Raw genomic sequence first — 12,348 nt, 5'->3', positions numbered from 1 at the left:
ACATTTGGATTTTTGTTAAAACATCATTATTAAAATTGGTACCCAAACTTGAACCGATCGAACCTACGATGTTTGAACCAAATCTAAACCAAATTCAAACCAAAATTTGTAAATATCCGAATCATATTTAAATTTCTAACTCTAAAAATTTGAAATCTGAATAGATCAACTGGATCCGAACGGATATCTGAATGCCCATCCCTTGAAAATCTATACGACAAATTTTTTTATTATAACGTAAAATAAATAATCTAATCAATTATTTCACTCCGCGCATGGCGCGGGTTATTACCTAGTACTTGTGTGTTTTATGTGTTTTTGCTATATTCCTTGGGACCTTGGGTCGGGTCCTTTTTCTAAGCATGCATGAAACTTACTTTAATATTTCGGGCGTTTCTTATCGCCAAAGCAAGGAATTTGGGTAGGAGCTTGATTGTTATGCTTCACTAACTTAACTATTATTTGAATGATAGTGATTTATCTACTGCATAATATGGTTACGCAAATTACGCTGGTACAATATGTATGTAAAGTGTAAATTTGACGTAACGTACCAATTGACTACATGCAGGTGCATTTTTACCTGATCTATGTGATGCTCAGCGGATAAATCCTCACCGTTCAATGTTGGAAATGCTCAGTTCCGGTGCCGCTCCTGGGCCTTCCGAGCCTAATTCAGGTCCTGTCTCCGACACCTCAGCCCCTGCTCTAGCTCCGGCCGCTATGTAAAAGTAATGTTATTAATTTCACGTGTGTCATGATTTATGTTTAATATTGATTCATTTGAGAAAGAAGACGAAACGGAGTGAGTTTGATTTTTGGTTCTTTTCCTTAACATTTTCCCATATAGTAAAAACTTTTGTCATATCTTTACTCTGTTTTCGTGTTATATGCCATGTGCAGTTGCAACTTTTTTTTTTTTTCCATCTAAATTTTATTTAAAGGCAATAGCTCAAAAACAAAACCATACAACAAGGCTCATCTTCTCAAAACCTAAACCAAATGACCAAATAAAACCCAAACACAAAACAGGGTCTTCGGCCCAAACTACCTAATCGGCCTAACCGACGAAAACACACCAACAAAACGCGTGTTAAGATTAACGAAAAAGAAGGACACGTGTCAACCTTTAACATCAAGGGAAGACACACGTCACCCAACCAAACACCGTCACCGAACGTGACCGAATCACTAAGTTAGCGTCGGCGAAGACGAGAAAGAACCGCAAGATTCGCCGGACCACGCCGGAATCATACCCACAACACCGAAATCAACCGGGACCTTAACCAGAGCCACCGAATCTACCTCCAACGACTGTATTGGAAGATTGTTGGAATCAGCTTCTTCAATCGAACGTGATGGAGAGCTCAATCGAAAAACGAAATCGAGAGCTCATCCAAGCTCAGGCCCTCACACACCAAGAACACGTCACACATCTCGGTCGCACCAACCCAAACATTTGATACTATAACCAGCGATCACCACCGCAGACGACCGAACTGGCTCAAGATAGAGCACATAAACGCCGTCAGAGCTTCATCGCCGTGAAACGGAAGCCAGATAGTTCCGCTAGAGGGAGCGCGAACCACTAGAAACAAGAGCCGGCTACACGCCGTCGAGAGGACCACCGTGTACCAGAATCGAAATTTTTCACCGTCGAAGGGACCACCGCGACTCTTAATCTCTCGGAATCTCAGAGAGAGAAGAGAGAGAAAAAGTCTACCATCCCTGATTAGTTTATAACAATGGAGAAATCTATAGTATTGTGCAGTTGCAACTTAATACCTCGATGCTTAATACCTCGATTATAACATCTATTTAATAAATACGAACAAATGTCTTTCAGTTTATGGTTCAATTTCTCTTGAAGCTTATCCTGGTGCTTTTTATATAAAATGGTAAAACGTAAAGTTGAATTGTATATAAAATGAAAAAACCTAAAGTTGAGCTGTATTATAAAAGTGAGTTTGCTCCAATGTATACTTATGATAGAGTTCATCTATTTATAGACAAAAATATAGAAAACTGATATCTTCATTTTTAAATATAAAGGCAAAAAATAGGATTCATTTATATTTTTGTATATAATTAAAAATCTTATTATATATGCATACATTAGAAAAAAAATCAAACTTTGCAACAAAAATCTCTATTTCAGAAAAAAAATATAGAAATGTACACCGGAAATGCTTTAAGAGAACGAACTTACATTGCACGTACTCATGAGCTTAACTTGTAGCTCATGTAATATGGAACGGGTTTGTATTTTCTTTTGCTTTATTTTTGCAAATGGTTAAAACATTTATGGGAAACCAAAACAAAATCAGCTGCACCTATACTATGCCACTAAGACCATTTCCATTTCACCTCTATTTTAAAATTTTTTATTATAAAAGTAAAATAGAAATGAATTTTTTGCTCTGTTGTATTTCTCTATTATAGAGAAATGGTAAATTTGCCTCTGTTATGAAGGAACACATTAGGACAAAATTTCAATTCTCTATAATAAAAATCTCTAAAATAAAAATGGTTAGAGATATCCTAAGTTACAGGAGAGATTATGAGCCGCAGTCTTTTTTTTTTTTTGTAAAAAAGGCTTTCATTAAAATTTAAAACAAAGTACAGATGTGATTTGTTAAATCACATAATTTGAGAAAGTGTGATACATGAAGTAGACATAAAAAAGAGCTATAAAAGTTTGAAAACTTAGTACAACTCTTAGCTTAACTAAACTAAAAAGGATATTAATGCGCTTGATAGGAACCTCGACCTCTACGGCCTCGTTTTCCTTTTCCACGAACTGTCATCCATCCCATATCTTGGTACTTTTGTGTCGGTTTGATCAACCGACCCCCTCTTGTCATGCTTCCAACTTCATCCATTTGTTCAGTAATATGAAAATCACTTTCCATGTTACTAACATCTTGGATTGACTCGGTTGAAAGAGGAGTCATTTTTAAAGGATCACTTGCTGAGAGTATTGTATCCTCATCCATGATAATTTCTGATGGAGCATCGTCCATAACTTGTAAAGAAGTGTGAGCAGATGATGTACCTGCTAGTGTAGAAGATAGAGTAAACTTTGCATTCGGAAGTGAATTACCGTGAGTAGCAGGGCTGTCCTTGTGAGAATTAGCTACTTGAGGAGACGTAAACTCTGTAGTTGCTGGTGAAGAACTAATGTCCGTTGAGGATGCTACTGGCTTCCCGAATTCAAAGGGAACATGTTGATTCTGCTGGACATCAGAATCACTATTATCCAAAAGAGAGTCTATATCAACTATTGGGATATTCAAATCCTTGTGTTCAGATCTTTTTTCATCTGTTGGTGGAATCTTGTCTTCCTTTAGTAGACACCTCTTTGCTTTGTGACCTAAACTTCCACATCTTCCACAAGTTGATGGAATCCAAGAGTAGATCACATCAACTAAGAATATGTTACCAAGCTTATCGTCCAATGCAATCTGTTTGGGAAAACTTTTGTCGAGCTCTATTTCAACCAAGATCTTAGCCTCTCCAATGTTTAAGGGATCCAGCCTTGGCTTATGTGTAAGCATGGGCTCACCTAGACCTGAAGCAATGTGCGAGATTCCAAGTCTAGAGTAGCAGTTGGTTGGAATATTTTGTACGGTCACCCAAGCTGGCACCGTGGAGATTTCAGGGATTTTTAAAGAACCTTCTGGATTCCAAGGAGCCACAAACATTAAGCAGTCATCTACATGCCAGACGCAACGTTGAATGATCCACTGTCTTGTCTCTTTGTGTGGAACATGGAAAAGGTAAGAGGATTCTCCTAGTTTTCGACTACCAATTTTGCAGCTTCTACCCCAGAGACGGTTTACAACAGCATGTGTAAGACCACCCGAAGGAGCAGAACAGCGATGAAATTGCCCAATCACATATTCTCCTACATTCTCAGGGCCAAGCTGAAGTACCTTAGTTGGAATGATGATCTCAGGAGTGCCATCAAGTCTGAAAGTTGGCTGGAAGCACGATACAAGTTCCTCGTAGCCGGGTTCATCCTTGCAGCCCATGGAAAGCGGAGTGAACCATCTTCCTTTAGTTCTGGAGGCGGCAACTGTGTAACTGGGAGGTTCGGTGAAGAAGGTACTTTCAGCGAAGATTTCTTCTTCTTAAAGTTGGTACTTTCATCCAGTGAAGGCCAAAATTTCTCAATCTGGCTCTGCACCAAGTGTGGATCATAGTTGCAAGGCGTTGATGGCTCAGGTGGTGTACAAGGATAAGGGAACTTTAGAACAAGTGGCTTTGACCATGCTCCCATTGAAGGTACGAATAGTGATGGGTCTTCTTCCATAGTATCTTCTGTTTGGTGAGGAATATCTAGTTGTGTTTGAGGAGCCTCAAGAGGAACAACATCAAAGATCTCGTCGTTACAGTGAAAGGTTGGAGGAGCTGTGGTCGACAAAGGAGCAACAGAGTTGTGGTCAGCAATTCCAACAGTGTCGTGGTTGTTGTTATTGCTTTGCGACGGAGGAGTTGTGGTCGACGGAGGAGTTGTGGTCGACGAAGGAGCAGTGGAGCCATGGTTGTTGTTGCAGGGCAGCGAATCTTTCTTTCGGAAAGGTGGAATCTCTGGCAAATCCATGGAAATTTAAACAGAGACAGATTGGATGAGTGAAGCACAAAGATTGAGGATTGGATTTGATCCACCGTAGCAGAGGAGAAGGCAGAGCAAGAGAGCCAACGGCGGAGCCGCCGTGAAAAAAGCAACGAAATTTTCTTCTAGGGTTGTCTCGATAAATGGGCCTGAGAGCTTATTTTCATATGCTTGAGCCGCAGTCTTCAACAATCCAATTTGTTACCCAACAATATATGCTATACAGGATGACAATGTGTACATGTTCGAGAAATTGGTCTGCAAGAGCAGCAGTAAATCAATATAATGACAGAAGAGAGAAGAAGGGAGAGATGAAATAGATATACATTTCAAAGTTATTCCTTTCGTTCCGTAATATAAGATGTGATGTTCCAAATTATAAAATATTTTATTAGTTTTATGATAATTTAATTTCAAATTTATATTTATCTTTTAAAAAGTAAGTTTTTAATTTTTGTGTCCTTTAACCAGAACTTCTCTGATTTTGCTAATTCATTCTCTTGCATTATAATTGGACCGACTTCATACTCTTTTACTCCAATTTAATAAACCAATTCCAAAATACGTTTTGTCTTCAGTACATAGTAGTCATCATCATTAACTACTCCCTCAGTTCCTGAAAATAATATTTTTTGGATTCTTTTCTTGTTCAACAAAGATAGATTTTCTATATTGTTAAGGTACTTTTTTATATTTTTGTGAAACATTAATTGAGAAAATTTGAATTAATTAAATTTCATTGGTGAAAAGTTATTGGAAAATATATACTAATAAAGTTAAAAATAAATTAAATTAGAAACATTTATTAAATTCTTAAAAAACGTGTATATTTTAAAAAAATTTAGTTTCGGAAACAAAGGTAATATCAAACACCGTGATTTTTCTCATTAAAACGCGCCCTTCACAAATGCCACTGATTTGTTTATTGCCCATTCAGCGCACCGGACCGTACGTGTATTTGGATCTTAGCATTTATCGCCACTTAAAAATCAAATTGTTACTAGTTTATTATATTGCTTATAATACTCCCTCTGTTTCATAATATAAGTAGTTTTGGCTAAAAGCGCGAAGATTAAGAAAATTATTATGTTTTTAAAAAGTATTTTATACTAATAAATAGTTTAGATATAATTTAACCAATAAAAATAAATCTATTTAATTTGATTGGTCACACTGAATTCAATAAATGTAAAAATTACCTAAAAATACGAAAACTACTTGCATTTTGAAACAAAAAAATTTCTTTAAAACTACTTACAATATGAAATAGAGGGAGTAGTCTTTTTTTAGTTTTCCCCTTTTTAGTTGGGTAAAAAAATACAAATGTAGTACTTCAGGTTATAATATTAACACTACGAGACTGTGAATGTGAAAAAGAGACCAACATGCATGTATAAAAGCGTTGTTTTCTTCGACACAATCATATTGTATACTCTTTATACTGTATGTCTGTATCTTATGTGATATCTGGGAGAAGATGCATAAATACGGAGTCATGTGAAAATGGAAGTGAATTTCATTAAACTTTATCCAAATAATAACTACAACGCAAAGAACCGCGTGAACCAGTCAAAGTACAGAACGCCAATATCCGACACGTAGGTCCCATCTCCAGCAAACACGAAGACAAAAATGGTTTCCCAGTCTAGTCTGAAACCGGACGTCGGATTTGGTCGAATCAGCTTAACTCGAACAGGTGGCTTTAGGCCTTAGGCCATCCGCTGCAAAAGTTGAGAGGCAATAACATTACCCTTTTGCATATTTAGTGTTTTGTGTGGATTATGTGACATTGAAAAACAAAAGTCATAATGTTACGCCTTCTACATCAAAATGTGCACACCTGATTTCTCGGAACATCTTGACAGAATCAACAAAATGCCAAATAAATTACGGTCGAAAAATAGCCAAGAGAAAGTATACTTATTGTGAAAGCCGAGAAAATAAATTGGTGTGGTTTCAAGAATTACTATATGATACTCCATAATTAAGCTTAAACAAACATGCGTGTCATGATTGTAATCTTAAAAAAAACTCAAGTTACGTAAGACGATATCGTACCCTTCTTTTTTTGTGCACCATCATACTTCTTTTTTTGTTGACTGAAAAAAAGACAGCTGCCATTACTAAGATTTCGATATTGAAGGCGGTGTCAATAATTAATCTGGCGACAATGTCTATTTTGTAACAGCAAATGGCTTAGGACAAAGACTGCACGTTGCTCTATAGAAGACCAGCATTTCAGCATTTAATCAAATCCAGTTCCCAAACTGTTCGTGTGCTCCTGAGTATTAAATGAAGTATTAATAAATCAGCTTCAATTACTCTTTTAGTTCCCAAAAGTAATAGTACGAACATTTATTAAAAATTTAATAAATATTTATAATTTAATTGATTTTTTATTTTATTATACACTTTGCAATAACATTCCACCAATTAAATTTAATCAATTCAAATATTTTCAATTAATGTTCCTCCAAAATATAAAAAAATAATTTTTCAAAAAAAAAAAATATAAAAAAATAAGTTTTCAAAAAAAAAATTATTTTTCAAAAAAAAAAATATAAAAAAATAATTTAACAATATATAAAATCTATCTTTGTGGAACAAGAAAAAAATCTAAAAAATCTTACTCTCGGAAGTATTATATTTTTGTTTGAACAAATATTATTGTATCATCACAAGTGTACAATTAAGAGATTATGATTGAAAGAACTAAGACAAACATTATCGCAGGGTCCTTACTGGGTTTTTAAGGGAAATGACCTATTTAAATAATTCAACAGAAAATAAATCAGTCATTACCGATCCTTAAGTAGGTGTTTTTGGCATCGATTTTTAAGTGGGGTTATATACCACGTGTCAAGACGTAAACTGTTGTTATTTTTATTTTCTTTCTTTCTATCTTTTGTTTGCCCTCTTCGTATTCATCGAAGATGCATGCGATGGAAATACCCTATGATAACATTAAAAAAGTTTTTATCACAAATATAGATTCTAAAAATCAAAATGACCAAAATGTTTTATTAAAAAGATAAATATACACTTATACTCCTAAGGTTAACTAATCCAAACCTTAAGGTTTAGGGTTAAGCGGTGGAGATTTGGGTTTGAAGTTTAAAATTTATAAAATAGAAAATAAATATTAAAAATTTGAAAATAGAAATTTTAAAAATAGTTTCAAAAAATATTTTTGAATTACAAAAAGAAAATTTGAAAAAAAAAAATCGTAAAAAAAAATTCAAAAAAAAAATTATAAAAAAGTTCAAATTTGAAAACATATAATCTAAAACTATAAAAAAAATTATTTTTTTTATTTTTTATTTTTTTAATTTTTATATATCTAGGATATTAGTGTCATTTTACCTATTAAATGAAACATTTTGGTCATTTTTTTTTGTGATCTATTTTTTGTGACCAAAACTTGAAAATTGTCTATTACGAGAATTGCCCTTTTATTTAATAAATAAATTTTATTTAAAAAAAAAATTAATTTTTTTTAAGAACCTCTAATTAAGAAACTCCCATTGGATCGCTAAAAATAGGAGTTTCTTAACTAAAGTTCTTAACCTCACTTAAGTACATTTAAACTATTAAATAATCATTAAGGATCTCACTTAAGGATCACGGGATAATCATGCTCTAATAACAAAGCTGGTTGGGCGAATTAAAAAAAAATGGTCTAACCTATGCTAACCTATGGGTGGACATCCCATATATATTAAAGGAGAAGCATTGTAATAAATGCGTTTACCCTAAACTGGACACTTGTCACGTGTAGAAGCATTGTAATAAATGCGTTCACGTTAAAATGGACACATGTCACATGTAAAGAGCTTCTCAGCCAAACTCTTCATAAATATGTTGACACTATGTACTTTATATTTTTTAATATAAAACTCACATGCATTATTCTTCTTTAGGTTATTCTTACTGTTTACGAATGGAGCTGGACAAATTATTCATAAATTTTGATTCGATTCGTTATCCGTTTTGATTTGAACCGAAAAATCCAGATATCTGTTACTCTACGAAACAAATCAAATACTAAAATTCAATATCCGTAAGAAAAAAACAAATCACAAATATCAATATTTATAGGAACAAATATCCAATTTGATATGTTATATATATTTAAAGAATTATATGTAAGCTATATATTATATTTTATATAAATTTTACAATATTTTTGTTTTTAAATAATTTCATTTTAGAATTTTATTTTTCATGTATTATTTTGAAAAAATGTCATTTAATATTAATTAACAGTATCTTTATATATTTATCAACCATCTTTATATAGTTTTACATACACGTACATGTGCACATTGACGTGAGCACTTTATAACTAAGTATTTACCACAACTGAAATATCTAAATTTTTTAGAAGTTAAAATATTCTTTTTGTTAGTGTTTCTTTCACTGTCGACCAAATTGTAGTAAAATGATTTATCTTAATAATTTTTTTTTTTTTTTTAACTATTATCCATTTAGAAATTACAATATGAAACTATTTGTTCGATATCACGACTAGATATCGAGATTAAACATATTAATGTCTCCTTATTAAAAAATAACGAAACTAATAATCATATTCTGCGCAAAACACGGATTATTACCTAGTACCTCGTTGTTTTTTAAGACCTGTTTCAGGATGCAAATATTGGCAAACAAAATTATTTTACTAATTAATACTTATCCATTGCTTAAGAGTTGTGGGAACAAACGAGATAGAGAGAGGAAGTGGGATACTAAATATCTCAGGAACAACCGAAAAACAAACAACAAAAAGCCAAAGGGAGACATTATACTACTAAGATTCGAATGGTGGTTAAAACGATCCAAAACCTCGTCTCTGTCCACAAGATCTTCTTCATCTTTCTTCCTTCCTTTTATTATTCGTCGGTTAAATCTTCAACTATCTATAATAAACACTAATCTTGCTACTATTTCACTACCCTATGTCATCAAATCTTAAATCTTATTCCTCCTTTTACTTTCTTCAAACCTTTCCTAAACAGACCCAAAAGTTTCACGTGAACCCAAGTCGGTCAGTAAGCCCAGTCGGATGGTAACATAGGCTCATTCACTCCCTGTCCCATCTTCATCTGGCTCGAGAATCCACCATTATTGCTCTTCGGTCTCCACGATGGCTCTGTTATTTTACAAAAAAAAAAGATTTTAACCAAATAATTACAAAATTGACAACTTAAAAATAGTTATCCTTTGATAAAAAAAAAAAAAGTTATACTTATGGGTTGTTTGGGGTTTGGTATAATACCATAGAGACTAGCCGATGACCGGATCACTGGCTGTTGGACCAGAGATTCGTCTAGGTTAAGAACCTCCGCCACTCTAGCCGGAACCAAGACCGTGGCAAGAGCTAAAATCCCAAAAAGCTAAACAATCAGAACCGGAACCAAAATAAATTAAAGATAAGATCATTGAAACTTTACTTGGTTTCTCGCGAGTTTCGGCGTCTGCATGGGAAGTATGGTTAACACGACGAGGCAAGAAGACACCAGTCCCGGTTGATCTAGGTTTCCCGGTGCGGTCTCCGAGGAAAACAGCATGCATTCTCGAACCATCGCGCCTGTGTGGCTGATTAGACCATGCAGATGGCGAGAAATTCACATGACCAGCAGTTTTGTTGTTATTAGCCTTTAATCCTCTGCGCTGCTGCTGCTGCATCAGCTGTTGCTGCTTTAGCTGCTGAAACTGCAACAAAGATAACAGAATATCATCATCATCATCCAAAACTGATAACAATCAAATGATGTCGATTTGAGATTCGTTACTTGGATAGCTTGTAGCTTCTTGTATTGGAGAGATTGGCGACTGTAGTAGCCTGATCCGTCCTTGGGGATTTTAACTGCGGCGAGTGGATGTTTTCTTGGAAGATCGAGAACTCCTCTGCCACTGTTGTAGCCGTACGATTCGTCGCTGATATTCGCCATCGCCAACTCCTCCACAGCGGCGCAGTACATATCCCATGCCGCCGCGTGAGAAGAAGCTCTCGTCTGACAGTTCTGATTACGACGACCATAACCGATCCCGGCCCCACACAGAGTCGAACGAGTCGCACCCCACACCTGCGTGAACCATAAGTCGACAGTTACAACTTAAATTAACCTCCAAAAAAAAATGTGGAATCGATGGTAAACAGAGATAAGATAAGAGTACATCATCCAGAGTTGGCTGAACCGTTTTCCGGGTAAATCCGGTTAAGTAATACTCTTCGTCACCGATTGGCTTAACGGTTCTATCTAAACCGGAGTTCTGCCCGGATCCATGACGACTCAGCTCGTAAGGGAACAAGTTGGACTCATCACCCTTAAAAAGCTTGTTCTCCTTTTCCAGGAGAAAGTCATCGTCGGTGAGAAACTCTGGCGGAAGCCGGAACTCAGCTTCGTCGACTAAGCAAGTAGGCTTCATGTCTCTCTTTAGTAATCGCTCACGAGTATAGAAGAAGTGAATTTTTAATAGCGGAGGTTGCTGCTTCGTTAAGTTTCAATAATGAGTTTTTAAGAAAATGGAAAGGGACCCAGTTTCAGGAGGGAAAGGGGACGAGAGGTATTTGTAGGCGAAGGAAGAAGATGAAGTTAGTGGATAGTGGTGGTGGTGGCGGTGGTGGTGGGGGAGAGGTTTCGTTTCCACGCGCCTCAGGTTTGGAAAATGGACTTCACGCGCATGTGAATACAGCGGAGAGTTGAGTGTGGGCCTACTACTGGGCTACTACGAGGGAAAGTAAATTAGTGGGACCTACTCTCAGAATATCTGTGATCCGGGTTGACCAGCACGTGATAGCAGTTAAAACCGTCATTCCCTCGGCAAATGCCCTCATTGAATTTACTGAACTACCCTTTCAACTTGGTGGTTTTACGATTAGGCATTGAATGTGAAAGCGTGTATTAGGCATATTTGATTCGAGTATGGTCGCTCCGAATGGAAAAAGTGGATCAAGCGTTGCGGATTTAGCGGATTTAGCGGAACGAGAACGGATCTAGCGGATCTAGCGAAACAAGAGCGGATCTAGCAGATCTAATGGTTTAAAATATTTGTTTGAATGGTGAAAGCGGATAAAAGATGGTTCAAATTATAATTTGAAATGTAAAAAAATTTATTTAATTTTCAGATACTGTCTTTTATTAAAAAAATTAATGCAACAAATACATAATATATTATAAAAAAATAACATAAATTTAAATACAACACTTGTAAAACATATCACATAGTATTTTTATTTGCCCATAGTAAATTTGCAATTTGTTCTCTGATATTATCCATCAAATCCCCGTTAGCTATATCTGGTGTTTCCATCTCATTTGTATCAATATCTGCTTCGGTGTTTCCAATATGTGTTTGTCCTATTATTTCTGCAAAATCATCATCCACAAAATTCGAAATTCTAATAAAATTATGCAGACCCATTGTAGCCAATACCACTCTTTTTTGCACTTCAATATTATATTTTGGAAAATCACAAAGAATCCTCCATTTCTTATTCCAAACTCCAAATGTCCTTTCAATAACTGAACGCAGAAATACATGCCAACGATTAAAAAATTCCTGCTTGTTCCGAGGAGGAGGAGCATTTTCGAATTGTGACATATGATATCGAACGACCATGTTTCGTGAAGATCTATATGGAGCAAGAAAACCTTGTTTATTTGGATAGCCAGAGTCAACAACATAATACTTATCCGGTGGTGGTAACGGAAATTCAGGATCAT

The 12,348-nt window shown here is 35.3% G+C and overlaps 2 protein-coding genes across 3 annotated transcripts in view; one reads left to right on the top strand and one right to left on the bottom strand.

The window, feature by feature from the left end:
- The window catches only part of LOC106310664, a 3,441-nt gene extending 2,572 nt beyond the window's left edge, over positions 1–869 (top strand). Inside the window, exon 3 of the mRNA XM_013747893.1 lies at positions 572–869. Coding sequence (XP_013603347.1) covers positions 572–729 — 158 coding nt within the window. The 3' untranslated portion in view covers positions 730–869. The remainder of the gene's footprint in view (positions 1–571) is intronic.
- An 8,411-nt stretch (positions 870–9,280) lies between these two features.
- Positions 9,281–11,221, bottom strand: LOC106309639. Of its 2 annotated transcripts, none has more exons than XM_013746714.1 (5): positions 10,799–11,214; positions 10,414–10,707; positions 10,072–10,333; positions 9,897–9,998; positions 9,281–9,770 (listed from the first exon to the last, which is right to left on the bottom strand). In XM_013746714.1, the coding sequence occupies exons 1-5, from the start codon at positions 11,048–11,050 to the stop codon at positions 9,667–9,669; spliced, it is 1,014 nt and encodes a 337-aa protein (XP_013602168.1). In that variant the 5' UTR covers positions 11,051–11,214; the 3' UTR covers positions 9,281–9,666. The 2 variants fall into 2 exon arrangements, with proteins under 2 accessions (XP_013602168.1, XP_013602167.1); XM_013746713.1 differs by having other exon boundaries at positions 9,316–9,770; positions 9,867–9,998; positions 10,799–11,221.
- Between the last annotated feature and the right edge of the window lie 1,127 nt (positions 11,222–12,348).

This window comes from Brassica oleracea, chromosome C8 (genome assembly GCF_000695525.1).
Source record: "Brassica oleracea var. oleracea cultivar TO1000 chromosome C8, BOL, whole genome shotgun sequence".
Taxonomy (NCBI): domain Eukaryota; kingdom Viridiplantae; phylum Streptophyta; class Magnoliopsida; order Brassicales; family Brassicaceae; genus Brassica; species Brassica oleracea.
The sequence above is the reverse complement of the archived record's forward strand: the minus strand, read 5'-3'. Positions and strand labels throughout refer to the sequence as shown.

Coding starts and splice junctions, on each gene's coding strand:
- LOC106309639 (XM_013746713.1), bottom strand. CDS start 11,050: ATGAAGCCTACTTGCTTAGTCGACGAAGCTGAGTTCCGGCTTCCGCCA. Junction 10,708..10,798: donor TTCAGCCAACTCTGGATGAT/GTACTCTTATCT, acceptor TGGTTCACGCAG/GTGTGGGGTGCGACTCGTTC. Junction 9,771..9,866: donor AAACCCCAAACAACCCATAA/GTATAACTTTTT, acceptor GTAAAATAACAG/AGCCATCGTGGAGACCGAAG.